The 18,881-nt window shown below is 41.9% G+C and overlaps 1 protein-coding gene across 1 annotated transcript in view; it reads right to left on the reverse strand.

The window, feature by feature from the left end:
• The window catches only part of napab (N-ethylmaleimide-sensitive factor attachment protein, alpha b), a 30,183-nt gene extending 12,402 nt beyond the window's left edge, over nt 1-17,781 (reverse strand). The window contains exons 1-7 of the mRNA XM_028824277.2: nt 17,568-17,781; nt 13,172-13,251; nt 5,105-5,221; nt 4,969-5,015; nt 4,807-4,884; nt 4,480-4,535; nt 3,673-3,757 (exon numbers count right to left, since the gene is read on the reverse strand). Of these exons, the coding sequence (XP_028680110.1) occupies nt 3,673-3,757; nt 4,480-4,535; nt 4,807-4,884; nt 4,969-5,015; nt 5,105-5,221; nt 13,172-13,251; nt 17,568-17,665 (561 nt within the window). The 5' untranslated portion in view covers nt 17,666-17,781. The remainder of the gene's footprint in view (nt 1-3,672; nt 3,758-4,479; nt 4,536-4,806; nt 4,885-4,968; nt 5,016-5,104; nt 5,222-13,171; nt 13,252-17,567) is intronic.
• Between the last annotated feature and the right edge of the window lie 1,100 nt (nt 17,782-18,881).

The raw sequence follows: 18,881 nt of genomic DNA on the forward strand, positions 1-18,881 counted from the left end.
GAGAGGTGCCGAGCGGGTGTGGGCATACTTATTGCCCCCCGACTTAGAGCCTGTACATTGGGGTTTACCCCGGTGGACGAGAGGGTGGCCTCCCTCCGCCTTCGGGTGGGGGGAGCAGGTCCTAACTGTTGTTTGTGCGTATACACCGAACAGCACTTCGGAGTACCCAACCTTTTTGGAGTCCCTGGAGGGGGTGCTAGAGGGCATACCTTCTGGTGACTCCCTCGTACTGCTGGGAGACTTCAATGCTCACGTGGGCAATGACAGTGAGACCTGGAAGGGCATGATTGGGAGGAATGGCCCCCCCGATCTGAACCCGAGTGGTGTTTTGTTATTGGACTTCTGTGCTCATCACGGAGTGTCCATAACGAACACCATGTTGAAGCATAGGGGTGTTCATATGTGCACTTGGCACCAGGACACCCTAGGCCTCAGTTCGATGATCGACTTTGTGGTCGTGTCGTCGGACTTGCGGCCACATGTCTTGGACACTCGGGTGAAGAGAGGGGTGGAGCTGTCAACCGATCACCACCTGGTGGTGAGTTGGCTTCGATGGTGGTGGAGGATGCCGGTCAGGCCTGGTAGGCCTAAACGTGTTGGGAGGGTCTGCTGGGAATGTCAGTCAGAGCCCTCTGTCAGAAGTAGCTTCAACTTCCACCTCCGGCAGAACCTCAACCACGTCCCGAGGGAGGTGGGGGACATTGAGTCCGAATGGGACATGTTCCGTGCCTCTATTGTTGAGGCAGCTGACCGGAGCTGTGGCTGTAAGGTGTCTGTCGTGGCGGCAATCCCCGAACCCGTTGGTGGACCCCGGTGGTGAGGGATGCTGTCAAGCTGAAGGAGAAGTCCTACCAGTCCCTTTTGTCCTGTGGGACTCTGGAGGCAGCTAATAGGTACCGGCAGACCAAGCGGAATGCGGCTTCAGTGGTTGCTGAGGCAAAAACCCGGGCATGGGAGGAGTTTGGGGAGGCCATGGAGAACGACTTTCGGATGGCTTCGAGGAGATTCTGGTCCACCGTCCTGCGTCTCAGGATGGGGAAGCAGTGCAGTGTCAACACTGTATATGGTGGGGATAGTGCGCTGCTGACCTCGACTCGGTACGTTGTGGGGGGGGGGGTTGGGAGTTGTACTTCGAAGACCTCCTCAATCCCACTAACATGCCTTCCAATGAGGAAGCAGAGCCTGGGGACTCGGAGGTGGGCTCCCCAATCTCTGGGACTGAGGTCACCGAGGTGGTCAAAAAACTCCTTGGTGGCAGGGCCCCAGAGGTGGATGAGATACGCCCAGAGTTCCTCAAGTCTCTGGATGTTGTAGGGCTGTCTTGGTTGACACATCTCTGCAACATCGCATGGATATCAGGGACAGTGCCTCTGGATTGGCAGACCGGGGTGGTGGTCCCCCTCTTTAAGAAGGGGGACCGGAGGGTGTGTTCCAACTACAGAGGGATCACACTCCTCAGCCTCCCTGGAAAGGTCTATTCGGGGGTTCTGGAGAGGAGGGTCTGTCGGATAGTCGAACCTCAGATTCAGGAGGAACAGTGTGGTTTTCATCCTGGTCGCAGAACAGTGGACCAGCTCTACACCCTTAGCAGAGTCCTGGAGGGTGCATGGGAGTTCGCCCAACCAGTCTACATGTGTTTTGTGGACTTGGAAAAGGCGTTCGACCGTGTCCCTCGGGGAATCCTGTGGGGGGTGCTCCGGGAGTATAGGGTACCAGACCCCCTGATAAGGGCTGTTCGGTCCCAGTACAAGCGGTGTCAGAGCTTGGTCCGCATTGGCGGAAGCAAGTTGAACCCGTTTCCAGTGAGAGTTGGACTCCGCCAGGGCTGCCCTTTGTCACCGATGCTGTTCTTAACTTTTATGGACAGAATTTCTAGGCGCAGCCAGGGTGTTGAGGGGGTCTGGTTTGGTGGACTCAGGATTAGGTCACTGCTTTTTGCAGATGATGTTGTCCCGTTTGCTTCATCAGGCCGTGTTTTTCAGCTCTCTCTGGATCGGTTCGCAGCTGAGTGTGAAGCGGCTGGGATGGGAATCAGCACCTCCAAATCGAGACCATGGTCCTCAGCCGGAAAAGGGTGGAGTGCCCTCTCAGGGTTGGGAGCGAGATCCTGCCTTAAGTGGAGGAGTTCAAGTATCTCGGGGTCTTGTTCACAAGTGAGCGAAGAATGGAGCGCGAGATTGACAGGCGGATCGGTGCAGTGTCCGCAGTGATGCGGGCTCTGCATCGGTCTGTCGTGGTGAAAATGGAGCTGAGCCATAAGGCAAAGCTCTCAATTTACCAGTCGATCTATGTTCCTACCCTCACCTATGGTCATGAGCTATGGGTAGTGACCGAAAGAACGAGATCGCGAATACAAGCGGCTGAAATGAGTTTCCTCCGTGGGGCGTCTGGACTCTCCCTTAAAGACAGGGTGAGAAGCTCAGTCATCCGGGAAGGGCTCAGAGTAGAGCCGCTGCTCCTCCGCATCGAGAGGAGTCAGATGAGGTGGCTCGGGCATCTGATCAGGATGCCTCCTGGACACCTCCCTGGTGAGGTGTGCCGGGCACGTCCAACCGGGAGGAGGCCCCAGGGAAGATCCAGGACACGCTGAAGGGCCTATGTCTCCCAGCTGGCCTGGGAATGCCTCAGGATTCTCCCGGAAGAGCTAGAAGAAGTGGCCGGGGAGAGGGAAGTCTGGGTATCTCTGCTCAAGCTGCTGCCCCCGCGACCCGACCTCGGATAAGCGGAAGAGGATGGATGGATGGATGGCATTTATTTTTACCTTTTTAATTGCTACACAGCCTAGATTTATACTTTCTGTAGCGAACATCACATCGTTGGCAAGGCTTTAATCCTTATAATTTTTGTGCACCTGTTCAAAATATGCATGCAAACATGGAGAATGATTTGCAAAGTACTTTGGACAGAATACAGGTGTGTGGACAATATCTACAATAAACCAACTTCTTGGAATATACTTTGTACTTTTCATCTAATCAATCGACATGTATTTCAGAGTGCCTTTATTTATACAAAAGAAATAACAGTTCTTTCATGTGTGAATCTGAATTGGATTAAACAGTTTTGACAATGGACAGACATTGGTAGTCTAATATGTCCGTTTAATCAAGATTAAAAGGAGACTCCGTGGATCGTCCTGCATTTGCTGAAGAAAAAAGGAATTTCTGGACATAGAGCTTCACATTTCATTGATAACAACATTACCTATCAAACCAAATATATGAATAAACTGTTTTTATCTAAGACAGAATCAGTAAATTCTGCCATGAAAAACTGTAATATTAAGAATAACGCAATACTAATTTTAAATTTTTTCAGTTCACTTTCAAACATAATGATCACTCAACTGTATTTCAAATTCAGAAATTATTAGAACAGTCCTAGCATAGACATGTTAGTATTTCATAGATAAATTGAACAAAAACTACAAAAATTATACAAACATGACGACAGGACACACAGTCACAGGTCCTATGCAACATTTTTCTAAATTCAAAATGCAAAGCTTGTTAGATTTCAGATGGTATTTGACTTAGCATATGGCTGTTTCCCATCCAGGTCTAATTTGCATGTCGGGAAAGAAAGACTTTACTCAGAGAGAAACTGCGATGCAAAACGTTAAATGAGAGAAAAAATGCTGGAAGCAACGTAATGCATAAAATCCAGCCTCACCTGCTCAAAAATCTCAACAGCTTTTTGATACTGCTCCAGCTGGGCGGCGTATGTGGCAACTTTCAACAGACACTTGTTGGCAGAGCTATAAAGTACAAAATACCAGAGATTACCAGTGAGACAGGACCAACTGTGTTAATGAATTTCATTTCTAGTGCATGACAAGTGGTCCAGGGGACTAAGCTTCGGTTATCCTTTACCAATTATTGCAGATCAGTTCAAGAGTAAATGCATTACAGCCTAATTCATGGCGAAACTCATAACGTATGTCAATATGGTATTTGTGTATTAGAAAAGGAATAAGCGCCTTTACCCTAAAATGAGCTGTAGGTAGTGTGGCACCAGAAAAAAAAAAAAAAGATAGGAGATGAAAGTCACATCTTCACAAATCAGCAAACACTCCACTCCTATAAATAAATATATTTAATTTTATTACTTTTTTTTTTTTGCATGATTTGATCACTAAGAATGTCTTCGATTTACACTGAAAACAGAACTCTTACTTTGGGGAAAAAAAACTCAGAAACAAAATTAAGATGGTGCAAAAACTGTTTTACATTACCTCTTTCAAATCAGTCTATTTCTTTTTCCAGTTTAAATTTAAGTAACCAGAAAATAAGTGGTTTGTTAAATCTGGTATTTTTAATCCATTTGGAAAAACAAGATTTTTTTTTAAACTTGTAAAATGTCATGGGATTGCCAACTTGTATATCTAATCTAACATATCATTCAATTCTGTTGTGAGACGAGGTATTAAACTAATCAGCAGCACCCAATCAAGCATCTCAAATACAAACAAAATCCTACCTGTTCGATTCCTCTCCCTTGTAGTAATCAGCAGCTTGCTCGTAGTGTGCAATTGCCTGCAACAGCAGCAAAATGCCAAAGACTGGTTAATATATTATCCCAACAGTTTTTTTTTGTTTTTTTTTTTAAAAGAAGTTGTGGAGTTCTTAAAGACAAATAGAAAGAGAAAGATGTTTAAAAAAAAAAAAAAAAAAAAAGAAAATAGGGAATACATAAAAACATCAAAATTATTTTTTCTGTAGAAAAAGGGGTAAAATGTTAAAAAAAAAAAAAAAACACACAATTTTAAGGTATATTATATTGCTGACCAGAGTCATTTCTGCATACCTTGTCAATGTCCACTAACTCAGTCTCATATATTTCAGCAATTGATATGTGGTGTTTTGCTGCAATTGTAAAACGCCCCTGCAAACCAATTAAAGAAAGGATGTACCAATTAATAAATACACCAATGAATTGACTCAGCTGGCCATGATTTTAGCTTCTTACCATGTCTGTGTAGATCTCAATAGCTCGGTTCAAACAGTTAATAGCCTCTGTGGGTTAAAGGTATTTCATGTTAATCAGTTGAAGCATTCAGCCCTTTTGCTCGCAATACCATTCCCCATTAGTGTTTCTCATTTACCTTGTGGGTCAGCCTTCTTGAAGGCATTTCCTGCATCAATGAAGTTGGTTGCAGCATCATGCTTGCTTTGTAGTTGCAGATGTAGACGTGCAGCCTGTGTGAATGCATTTCCTGCAGCTGAAGAGAAGTGTGGAGATGGACTATTAGGAAAAATGCACCTCTCTATTCTCAACCTATCACCGTATATACTCACACTACTGAGCTAGTATTACTGTATATCGTACTAATCTGAAAAATTAAAACTGTCCCGTTTATAGATTACTGCATTTCACAGTTATCAAAAGTGACCACCAAACTCCTCAGTTTAGGACTCAGTGTCACCCTCTGCAAACTGGATTGTAGGCTTCCTGACCAAAAGCTGCAGATTGGCAGCATCATACTCTCCACACTGACTTTCCTGGTTCTCCTTTGTGTGGCCAGACACATCTCCAAATCCATTATTACATCTCCTGATAATGCCAGCATTATAGGCCTTGTCACCAACAGTGATGATATGGCCAAAAGAGAACAGGTCTACCTACCGACTCAGTGGTGCCAGGACAATAATCTCACTTTTTACATCACCAAAACCAAACAGCTGGTCATAGATTTCAGAAAGCAAAACAAAGACTAAACTTCCCCCTACATAAGCAGGGATATGTTGCTGAAAGAGTGAGTGACTTTAAATTATTTGGAGATGATTATTACTGATGAACTGAAGTGGACACAACACATTTCAACTCCTCTCAAAAAGGTTCACCAACAGCTGAAGACAGCTTGCATTTCTCCATCTGTTCACATTAACTTCTACAGGTGCACAGTGAATTCATCTTCACTGCCTGACTCACATTCTGGCACCTGCTAAGCTCAAGATCGTAAAGCACTGTGTTTTTGGGGTTGGTGGTGGAGCTGCTGTGAAAGTTGCACAAACTATTATCGGCAACCAACTGCCTTTCACTCTGGACATATGGCACTCGCTGCCTTAGAAAGACAGGATAATTAAAAGACATCACCCATCCTGTATAGCCACTTATGTCGCTTCTCCCTCCTGTGCGTATGTCTATAGATCATGTTATGCATACTTTATTTTTGGTATTTTATGTTTGTTGACTGTGGTGAGGAAACATGAAAATAAGAATTTCACTAAACTATGTACACAATAATAAATTTGACTTGAATAACTTCCGATACTGCTTCTATTATCCATATTACTAACCGAGAATGCTAAACCGGATGGACAGCATAGGTGGATCTCCTTACAATAAAGCACTATTAACCGTTCAACTGCAGAAAAGGCTACATATTAACAGTGAGTGCGATCCTCCTTATTACTTATCCATATTTCGCATGCTGAGGAACAAACAAGTCATGAATACACGGTCACGGGTACAAAACGATTCGGATCGGATAACGGGACCAAACACACGAACACGAATGAAACAACAAAATACACGGCGGCGCATACAACGCGCTTCGGAAACTCCGGGAGAAAAAATGTCTCGGATCAAAAAAACGCAAAGCTCAAGTAACCCCGTTACAGAGACGTGCCCAAATGGACAGACAATGAACGTAGACGCATACAGCGCGCGTCTCAAAGTGCTGCATCGAAACAAGCACGATTTCAAACCGAAAGAGCTCGCGTCTCAGACATACAAAAAAGGGAGCGAAGAGACAGAATAAATGAACGCAGACGTGTACAACGCGCATATGAACTGCCAGAAAACAAGCAAGCAAGACTCCAAAAGCAGAAAGCTCAACTGACCGACATACAAAAACGGACAAGGCTCGATACAAACAACGCACGACGTAGACTGAAACGGACTTTTCGCAAAGCGGAGGCGAATCAATTAAAACTCCAAAATAGCGCGTCACAAATAATGGACATGCAACAAAGCGGCACTCAAACGCCACAAGCAAAACATGCCCGTCACGGACATCAACGCCAGACACCTGCTAAACGCTTACGCCAGTTGGCTGACAACGCCTTCAATAATGAGTCCACTATTGAGGAAAATTCATTGGGATTAATGAATGTCATTTGCAATCATTGTCATTCACTTAACTTCCCAGAAGAAACAACTGGCAATACAAATAATGAATTTACACGTTGTTGTCAAAAGGGGCAGATTAGACTGCCTCCTTTACATTCATATCCTGAATATCTACAGAAGCTTCTAACTAACGATGTGCCTGAAAGTAAAAACTTTATGAACTGCATTAGATCCTACAATAGTTCATTTGCTTTTGCATCTACCGGAGTAAATATCAGGCCACCAAAAGGCAATGGCCCATACTGCTTTCGCATATGTGGTTAACACAACGCACTATATTATGTCCAAAAAATATTAATGTTAATCACATTAATAACCAGGTCATTTCATTACTTCCTGGAGAGACACGGCTCTTTCTAAGCTCTGACAAAGTTGACTCTGATGACGACAATGAACATCTGAATTTCCCCTTAGAATATTTGAACACTATTAACCCGGCCGGATGACCACAACACAACCTTAGCCTTAAAAACGGAACAATAATCATGCTATTAAGAAACCTTAACACTAAACAGGGTTTATGCAATGGCACACGGTTAGTCGTCAACACCATGACACACAATGTTATTCAAGCAACAGTTCTTACAGGATCACATGCTAACAATACAGTTCTCATTCCTAGAATTGACCTTACGAGTTCTGACCTAGAATTACCTTTTACATTGAAACGCCGACAGTTCCCCATTAAACCTGCATTTGCCATGACCATCAACAAATCACAAGGACAAACCATGGACAAGGTTGGCATCTACCTCTCTGAACCCGTTTTTGGACATGGACAACTTTATGTTGCCTTCTCACGTGTTCGACGTTCATCTGACGTTAAAGTTAAAGTTATAAATGATCCATGCCAAGGAAGACTCATTCAAGGACAAGACACCATCTTTACTACTAATGTTGTATACAAAGAAATATTCCAATAAAACATTACTCTATGCCAAACACTCTATTTTTTATTTCTATAGGCATCATCCAAACCTGCACACTATTCTATATCTAATTCATACATCTCACTCTTTGTCATGCCCCAACGCCAGGGGTTGGCGAGCGAAGCAAGCAGGGGGCGGAGCCCCCTAGTTACAAAGAGTTTCTTTAACTGACAATGTTCCTTCGTTCCTGAACAAAAACACTTACCATTCTCACCAGATTACTGACCGTCACTCTGAATACTCACTATGACTGGCCAATAATAAATGAAATCCAATTATTAACTGCAAACATACGGTTGTAGTTTCACTGTATATTACAGTGTTTTTTCCCACTGTATATTACAGTGTTTTTTCCTAAAGAAGCATTAAGGGTAATGAGCTCCAGAAGTAAGATTTTACAGCTGTAACTTTGTCTCTTTGGTGCAGTAACTACATTGTGCATTCTCAATGCAATTCCTAATTCTACCCTTAAAATATCAAGTAGGATCAAACAGAACTTTACAGTAAGTAAATACTGTTACAACTTTAGTGCACAATGATTTCAATCGAAGTAGACTGATGAATTTCTCCATGTCTTGATGTCATTTACAGGTGGTATTTTAAATATACAAGATAGCTACATTATCTCCAAGAGAAGGTACCAATAACCTGGGTTTTACCCAAAGACTGATGAGAAGGCCCACATGTTAAAATTCCTTGTAGTTTCCGTTTTTGCAGCCTTCCATCATTGCTGACATGAAGAGCAGTGGTCACAAAATCTTAAGTGACCAACACTCAACTTTTATAGTATAGAATGTGAATTTGCCAAAAAATATCCAAGTTTCAATACAACTGAACTTATTTTTCACATTTTTCCCCCGTAAGGGAAATCTCTTTCAATGTTTTCTTAATATACACTTTTGGTCACCAAAACATAAAAAATTTGGACTTACATTATTAGACTAAATTTGGACAACTACTTAATTACTATATGAATTGTATATTAATTCCTTTCCCTCTGTAAGTTTCGTTTAAGATGTTCAAAATTAGAGGAGAAAGAAAAAAAACTGCACCTTCCTGTACACAGCTTAAATGGCCTTTCAGATAGCATCACCCACTAATAAACAGAAGGCACAAACTTTAAACCTCAAAGTAGGAACACAAACAGGCAAGATATTCTGGTAATTATAAAGGCATGTTTATATTCCTTTGTTGTTTCTAATTAGAGTTTAGCTGCTGAAACTTCAAAACCTTAAAATGCTCAAAGCTTGAGCATTGGACTGAGCTCAAAATTCTTATTTTCTTTTTTCCAAGTCCTAAATGTGTATGACAAATTTTCAGCAGTACTGGCATTAAAATTCAAAATTTTTTAAAAGCTTTGCGCTAAACAGATGGTTTTTCACAAAACTTCATAAGAATTGATCCATTCGGTCTCAAGATACAGTTTTCAAAACAAAATTCACCAAAGACACGGAACACACATCTTTCCAAAAATGCAAAAAACATGCTCTGGGGTACCATAGTGCATTTGCCTCTTCTGAAAACTCAAAATATGGTATTGTTTTGATGAAAAAATTATACATGAAATTTGGAAAAAAAATGCAAGATGAGAAAAATAGCTCTGCAATTGTTCATAAATTGAAGTAATAATTTCCATGTTCAAGTCAGAACTTTCATGACTGTTAAAAACAATAGACATGGAAGGAATTAATAGTGCATTATTTTTATGAAAAATAATTTGATATAGTCTTTAAAATAATAACAATAAATTGATGTGATAAATTTCATAGCTATATACCTTTCCTGTCATTTAGTACTACTGTGTACTAAAAATTTATTGAACTCATTGGTAACACTTTAGGTACTGAAATGGTCAAAGTCCAACACATTTTTATCTTGATATTGTATTGCTTTAAATCTTCAGTTATCATTCCAGTTCCCAAAAAAGATAAAATAAGCTGCTTCAATTATTAAAGGCATACTGCACTTAGATTACTTCTAATGAAAATATCACAAAAACAAGTTATTTCCCCATCTTAAGTCTATAATTGCTCTGCATCTGAAAAAATTCAGTTTCAGTGTAGGGAACATACAGTAAATTTGTGAATGAGGCCACAAACATGGACTTTCACTTTGTGCTGGTGAATCCAGACTGTAAAGGAACTTACACCAGAATGCAGTTTCTGGACTTCATCCAAACATTAAACACCATTGTCCCTGAACTGTTACAAACTAAACTTCCACAAACGCAACTGAGTGCTTCCATCTGTAAATGGACGTAACAGTTTTCTGATAAACAGCAAACCATATTCTCTGATGGGACCCAACACCTCAGACTGTTTCTATATCAGGACAGCTGCCCCTCAACACTGTGTACTAAATCCCTCCCCGACCCCCAATCTATCCCTTATATACACATGCCTGTAGTTCAACAGACCCTTCAGTAAAAACCATTAAGTTTGTTGTTGATGACACCAGAATTATTGGACTAATTACTAATGGAAATAAAACAGCATATAGAACGAAGGAGACTTGCCTTGTGTCATGCTGCACTACTAATAACCTGGTACTCAATACTACCAAGACAGTGGAAATAGTAACGTGAGAGTTACAACCCCTCCAACTAGAAATTAATGATTGTATAATTCGTTTGGTGGAAACCTTTAAATTGTTGGGAATAACAATCACAAAACACTCTCAATCTACGACAGTAATAGCATTTCCATCACTAAGAAGGCTCAGCAGTTGATGTACTATTTATGCCAACTTAAAAAATTTAATTTTTCCCAGCCCTATCTAGGGAAATATGCCTTGATAGAAAGCGTGATTATATTCTCCATTGTTACTTGGTTTAGTTCAGCAACTGTCCACTCCAGCAATAAATTACAGTTGTTGTGAAGACTGCTGAGAAAATAATGGGCTGTGCTCTTCCATTTATTGCAGACCTGAATGCACCTAGTTTCATAAACCATGTGAAAAGGATCACCACTGGCTCATCTCTCCCAGGTCATCAAATGTCCCTTAAACACTTTCTTTTCTACGGCCATAGTCCTCACAAACCAGTAATTTAGCCTGCCCTCCTCATTTATATTTATGTGGTCTTTCATATACTGTATGAAAATGTAAGAATGTTCAACAGTGTGTATGTGTGCATACACATGCTTTCATTGGCACATTATTTGCACGTCCTTTAAAGATTCTCTACTCTGCAATGGTTTATAATGTATGTTGTTTAATTTGTTGGACGCTCTAAAGCTGCAAACTTAAATTCCTGTGCATTAAGTACTGGAGAATAAATGTGACTCTGATAAGACCTGTGAAACCTTCATATTCCCAAGAAATGCTATTGGTACATCAAAGGCTCTTAGTAAGCAACACTTTACACAGAAGAACTTGCTTAAGCCACCTCTGACCATTCTAAAATGAAGTAATTTTAGAATGCAAAATTGAAGAAATGAAAAAACCACTTTACTGAAGCTTCGTAAGTGTCAAACCCCCCAAAAAATATTTTTAAGATCTTGTTGTAAGCAAAAATGTTATCATGTGGAAGGTTTACCTAATATTTTGTGCTTCAAGATGCAGTGGATAAATTCAGTGATGCAGTTTCATATATTGCTGCTTGAAAACACAGAAATGCAAGACTGTGGATTAACAACCAATGAATGTGAGGAGAGACTGGTCTTCAAAGAATACTACTGGCTCATTGACCAAAACGACAGCTATACCTACAATATTTAGCTAAATTCATCATACTTTCAGTTTCTTTTTAATTTGTTAAAAAAGACTTGTTAAGGCGGCACGGTGGCGCAGTGGGTAGCGCTGCTGCCTCGCAGTTGGGAGACCTGGGGACCTGGGTTCGCTTCCCGGGTCCTCCCTGCGTGGAGTTTGCATGTTCTCCCCATGTCTGCGTGGGTTTCCTCCCACAGTCCAAAGACATGCAGGTTAGGTGGATTGGCGATTCTAAATTGGCCGTAGTGTGTGCTTGGTGTGTGGGTGTGTTTGTGTGTGTCCTGCGGTGGGTTGGCACCCTGCCCAGGATTGGTTCCTGCCTTGTGCCTTGTGTTGGCTGGGATTGGCTCCAGCAGACCCCCGTGACCCTGTGTTCGGATTCAGCGGGTTGGAAAATGGATGGATGGATGGACTTATGTTAAAGAATGTGTAAACAGGAAGACCCACTGCCGACTGATAAGAATATTAAGTTTAACTAAGGCATAGGTAATCTTGTCTTGGTTTATGGTTTGCATTTTCTACTGTTTTATCATTTGTAAGACTGTGGTTAATGCAATGAACGTTTGCTCCTGCAGCAATACTTAAAGAAACATGCCGCAGATAGCAATAACAAACTTTCAACAGTGCTTTCTTGCAACTAATGCATCATTGATCTTCTTATTGACAAAATCTTACAACAGTTTAAAGCATATAAATACCTCATTATTATACACTGCAAACTAAACATATTTTGCTCAAAGTGAGTCAGTGGAGGGGGCTGAATCCGCACATTAATCAGAAGCTATGCAGAAAGGGAATATAAACAGTTTATTTATCCATGATAACCAGAAACATTTTGAATGCTGGCACAAAAACAATTTATTTTCAATTTTTCTTCATTGGAAAGGGCAAAATTGTTATAGGTTAAACTAAACCTTCCAACTCTACACAATCCTGCCAGTTTACCATGGCTAAATTACACTTATCACCAATTGTAGAAACTACTGAGATGTACAAGGCAATGTTTATTACTACCTGAAGCTCTACAATTTCCTGCCAGAAAACAACTATAATCGAAGAACACTCACTAGTTTTCACAAAGTCTTCAAAGAGCTCTCCCATCCCCTACCTCCCCCCAAACACCCAAAATCAACATAGTGGCTACTCTGATTAACAAGCTATTCTCTCACTGGCTGACAAAACTCTCTGACAACATCCAGCTCCTTTGCCATTTGCGCACTTTTAACATCTTATATACCGTGTGTGCAATTTGACCATTTTTCACTCATGCACACCACCTTTGAGAACTATCACACAGCCACTAAAACACTGGCTTTGGCTTCCAACCTGCTGCTGTGTGCTCCACTGTCTTTGCAAAATTATAAGAAACCCCTACGCCTCAGTGGGGTATTTCAGCTCACCACTCCAGTTCTTTGCCATCTTGAACATGTTGGCTGCCCTGGAATACATCTCACAGGCCTCCTCCAGTTTTGAAGAGCCCCTGCAGGGAGGAAAGGAGAATAACTTACTAGATACAGGCAGTCACAATGAGGTTTAGGAAACAGAAAGGGAATCACAAAGACTTCATGGGTATTTGAGTCACAATATAAGACAGGCAAAAATCACAATGAGGGATAGATAAAAACGAGAGTGAAGGCACCTCCTTGTCAGACAGAACATACAAAGGTGAAGATAATAACTAAAATGCAACACGAGAAAGAAATTGAACGTAGACGTAACTAAATCACAATTCCAAATACAGCTGCAAAATTACATCATACTAGTCTGAATGTTAATTAGCAGCATATATCAGTTATAGAAGAGGTCTGACGATTGGCTCTTCAACAACTAACAGAGTTTTAGAGGCTGAATAGTTAATACCTAAACTCACCAGTGCATCAATTACAAAAACTGTACAATTATTGCATGTGGCAAGAGGAAAAGTCCTAGGAAGAATCATAACATATGCCAAATGATGACAAACTGTACCAGCAACAAGAGAGCGTGCTCACATGTTGAAGCTCATTGACAGTAATTAATGGACACATCACAGGAAATGAACTGGCACCTGTTACCTTCTTCTTCATCTTTTCCCATTCTTATGTGGAGTTGATGTGCCTGATCAACCCTCTCCAAACAGCTTGGTCTTGCACCTCCTCTCCTGTCAAACTATTTTCCTTCAAATGTTCTTTTACTTTATCCATCCACCTCTGCTTCAGCCTCCTTCACTTTCTCTTCCCCTGTTCTTCCATCCTCATTACTTCTGCCCACCAATTACTTATCTGCACCTCTGTTAGTCAGTCTCAAAAACAAATGAGCTTTGCAAAGCTGGATTTATGGAAAGCCTGCAATTTGTAAATAGCTTTTATCAAAAGTCCAATACACAAATGCACATAACCTGAGACGTGAACCACAAAACCTTGGACCTTGAGCCTCTGTGTCCAGTCGCAATTCAGGGAATGGACATGGAGGTAGTGCAATGTTACAAATATTTGGGGGTCCACATTAATGACAGGCTATAAGAAAGGGCAGAAAGGGTTGCAACATCCTTAAAATATCTTGCAAATCTGTGATGACCAAATCAACAAGCTAATTAAAAAGGAAGGTCCAGTTATGGGACACAATCTCAACTTGCTGTAGGTAGCAGTGGAAGAGAGAATGAAGACAAAACTGAGTGCCATTACTAACAATGTTGCATATCCTCTCTCTGACTAACATTAAAGAAAATGCCTCAAAGGAACCTTCTGACTTAGAATTTGCATTCTTTTTCCATTATGTTTGGGGCAAGGACAAGTTTTCCTCAATTTACCCCTCTGCTACAGTGTAAAAGAACAAATCTAACAATTCGGACATTATAAAAGGGAACTCCTGTGATGCCAATTGTTCCAAATATTACGGTGCCTTGGAGAGGGGGGCCCATATAGAAAAAGTGTAGTCACTTCTACAAAGTGTGACCAAAATGGATGCAAATACTGTACCCTTAAAGGAAAGTCTGCAATGTGCACTTTAATCACATAGGTAATTTTAAACTGTGGAGTAGACGGATAAATCAAAGAAAAATGTGTCTTGGTCCCAAACATTATACAGGGCATTGTATTTTTGTTTCTTTTTAGTCTGTTGTGTATTTGTGAGGAGTCTGCCGTTTATCAGAATATTATAAATTATTTATTGAGGAAACTTCGTGCCAGCAAAGCAGTAGGTCCAGATGGAGTATCGCCACGACTGCTGAAGGTCTGTGCATCAGAGCTGGGGGGTCCTCTACAGCGCATCTTCAACCTGAGCCTGGAACAGGGGAAAGTCCCGAGGCTTTGGAAAACATCTTGTATCACCCCAGTCCCAAAGGTATCACGTCCTGGTGAGCTGAATGACTTCCGGCCTGTCGCTCTAACATCACATGTGATGAAGACCATGGAGTGGCTGCTGCTTCACCACCTGAGGCCACAGATCCAACACGCCCTCGACCCTCTGCAGTTCGCATACCAGGAGAAGGTGGGAGTGGAAGATGCCATCATCTATATGCTACATCGATCCCTCTCCCACTTGGACAGAGGCAGTGGTGCTGTAAGAATTATGTTTCTAGACTTCTCTAGTGCCTTCAACACCATCCAACCTCTGCTCCTTAGGGACAAGCTGACAGAGATGGGAGTAGACTCATACCTGGTGGCATGGATCGTGGACTATCTTACAAACAGACCTCAGTATGTGCGTCTCGGGAATTGCAGATCTGACATTGTGGTCAGCAACACAGGAGCGCCGCAGGGGACTGTACTTTCTCCGGTCCTGTTCAGCCTATATACATCGGACTTCCAATATAACTCGGAGTCCTGCCACGTGCAAAAGTTTGCTGACGACACTGCTATCGTGGGCTGCATCAGGAGTGGGCAGGAGGAGGAGTATAGAAACCTCATCAAGGACTTTGTTAAATGGTGCGACTTAAACCACCTACAACTGAACACCAGCAAAACCAAAGAGCTGGTGGTGGATTTTAGGAGGCCCAGGCCCCTCATAGACCCCGTGATCATCAGAGGTGACTGTGTGCAGAGGGTGCAGACCTATAAATACCTGGGAGTGCAGCTGGACGATAAATTGGACTGGACTGCCAATACTGATTCTCTGTGCAAGAAAGGACAGAGCCGCCTGTACTTCCTTAGAAGACTGGCATCATTCAACATCTGCAGTAAGATGCTGCAGATGTTCTATCAGATGGTTGTGGCGAGTGCCCTCTTCTACGCAGTGGTGTGCTGGGGAGGCAGCATTAAGAAGAAGGATGCCTCACGCCTGGACAAACTGGTGAGGAAGGCAGGCTCTATTGTTGGCATAGAGCTGGACGGTTTGACATCCGTAGCAGAGCAACGGGCACTCAGCAGGCTCCTATCAATTATGGAGAATCCACTACATCCATTAAACAGTGTCATCTCCAGACAGAGGAGCAGTTTCAGCGACAGACTGCTGTCACTGTCCTGCTCCACTGACAGACTGAGAAGATCATTCCTCCCCCAAACTATGCGACTCTTCAATTCCACCAGAGGGGGTATTGTCTGTTTTTTACCTGCATTTTTTATTACTCTTTAATTTAATATTTTTTGCTGCTGGAGTATGTGAATTTCCCCCTGGGATTAATAAAGTATCTATCTATCTATCTATCTATATATGTGAAAAGACCAATTTCACCTTGAGGACAAATAAAGTGCTCTCTCTATATCCAAGTAACAAATAAATGTGGTTAAGCGAGTCATCTTCAACCCCGTTTCCTAAATGTTAACTGGTTTGCATTTGCAGAAAGCCAAGTACAGTAGATCTTCAAGCCACAAAGTCTGGTGCCAGCCATTAGAATATGGTGGGGGATTCGTAATGGTATGGGCAGCCATTGTGGAGAAGACATTAGATCCCATGACTGCCCTAACAGCCTGTTAAACTGTTTCAAGAGTGGCTTCAGGAATAAAAGATTGAACTTAAACACCTTCTGTGGCCTGCCCAATCATCAGATGATTACACTACTGAACCTTTAGAGGAAGGTCTGGAGCACAGAGTGGAATGCAGCAAAACACCTCCTGTGTAAAATGGCAGGCCCAGTTATGGGGTGCACTCTGGACCCCCTGGAGGTTGTACCAAAGTAGAAACTTAAAATAAAATTGCAGTTATAGACAATGTTGTACATCCTCGCTCTCTGACACACTAACAATGAGCACCTTTACCCAACAAATTATTCAGCAGATGCTGTTCTGAAGGCAAAGGATGCTTCTACTCCTTATTATGTTCTTGAAAACAATATAGTTCCACATGATATTGTTATTTGTCTGTTTGTACTGGAGGCAGTAATCATCCACTCTCCTTTTAATAATAACCTTTTAATTAAAAGTCACCAGGATGTTATATTTAAATTTTAGAATTGATGGAAGCCGGAGACAGGTTGACAGCTTACACCAGCAGCACCGGGTGCCAAGGCAGAAACCAACCCTGGACTGGACGGCAGTGGAAATAAGTTTTCAATCTCAAAATGTCAATGTCAAAATGTTCGTTAGAAAAATTAATAACTTTTATTTGTGACTTATAAACATTACTTACCCTGCGCCTGGTTATGCTGCTTAAAAATAGCAGTATTATGCGGTAGAAACAACAAAATAAATACAGAATTCGATAAGAGGCGGATAGAACTGAGAAGGCAGTGAAAAACAAAAAAAGGCACAATATCTTCAATTAATACAATGACGAGCTGGCGCATATCACCTTAGTGTAAGGACAAGGGCCAACGGCCTTCACCGCACTTCATCACAAGACTCTTTATGCCCAGCAACCCACTGCGTTCACATTACTTACCCGAACAACGTCCCAAAAAATGACTGCGAAGACTTGATTTTCTTATCGGCTTCAGCGAGCAACGCCAAAGCCTCCTTCTCTTTCCCACTGTTGTCCATTATAACAATCCTGAGTTTCAACGGTGGTCCTGAGCGTTTTAATGTTTCACAAAGTCCCCGTCAGGCAGTTGACACATCACCCTCTCCAGCTTCACCCGCAACACGTGAGTAGAGCGGAAGTCACACACTCATCACGTGCGTGTCCTTGTCACGTGTGCAGGGTTTGTACAAGTCACTGCGTTATTTATGATGGGATGGTGCGTTCTTCGCGCCAGTATTAATTGGGTATATCGTTGTTTCTTAAAGTAACTGTTTCATGTCCCTTTCACAGGTGATGCACTGTAAATAAATGACAAGAACTGTGTGAAAAATATAGGACGCCAAATAACCGTCTGTCTATCTACAGATTATATATACACATATAATGCTAATTTATGTCACACGATTACGCGCGAGTTTAAGGGGCTTGAACCTAGATCCTAGTCTGGTTTAATTACTATTTTCATCCTCCTTGATCTGAGTGCAGCCGTTGACACTGTTTGTCACACTACTCTTCTCAATAGATTATATTCGATTGCCATTACCCACACTCCACTGGATTGGTTCAGATCCTACCACTCGGGCCTCACTCAGTTTGTTCAGCCTAAAACTTTCACATCCCAACCCACCGCTGTTACTTCAGGTGTGCCCCATGGCACTCTCCTGGGGCCCCTCCTTTTTATTATTTAACTCCTTCCCCTTGGAAATATCTTTCTTAAATATAACATTAGCTTGCACTGTTATGCTGATGACACCCAGCTCTATCTCACTAGCAAACCTACTGTTTCCTTTCCACTCTCCTCGCTTATTGATTGCATAGCAGAAATCAAATCCTGGTTTTCTTCAATTTTCTTAAGTTAAATAGTGAGAAAACTGAGGTTCTCCTCATTGGCACAAAATCAACATTATCCAAAACTGATAATTTTGCATTTGTTATTGATAATTCCTCTGTTTCCCCTTCCCCACAGGTTAAGAGTCTGGGTGTCATCCTTGACAGTACTTTATCCTTTCAGTCCCACTCATTTTAAGCTTCAACTGGTCCAGAATTCAGCTGCCCGCATCATTACTAGAACCCCCTCTATTCACAGTATCACTCCCGTTTTGCAGCAGCTTCACTGGCTTCCAGTTAAGTTCTGCATTCATTTCAAAATTCTTCTGTTAACTTTTAAGGCTATCCACAACCTTGCTCCTTCATATCTGTCTGACTTCCTCCATGTTGCCATTCCCTCTCGTACCC

This window comes from Erpetoichthys calabaricus, chromosome 18 (assembly GCF_900747795.2).
Source record: "Erpetoichthys calabaricus chromosome 18, fErpCal1.3, whole genome shotgun sequence".
In the NCBI taxonomy this organism is placed as follows: Eukaryota; Metazoa; Chordata; class Cladistia; order Polypteriformes; family Polypteridae; genus Erpetoichthys; species Erpetoichthys calabaricus.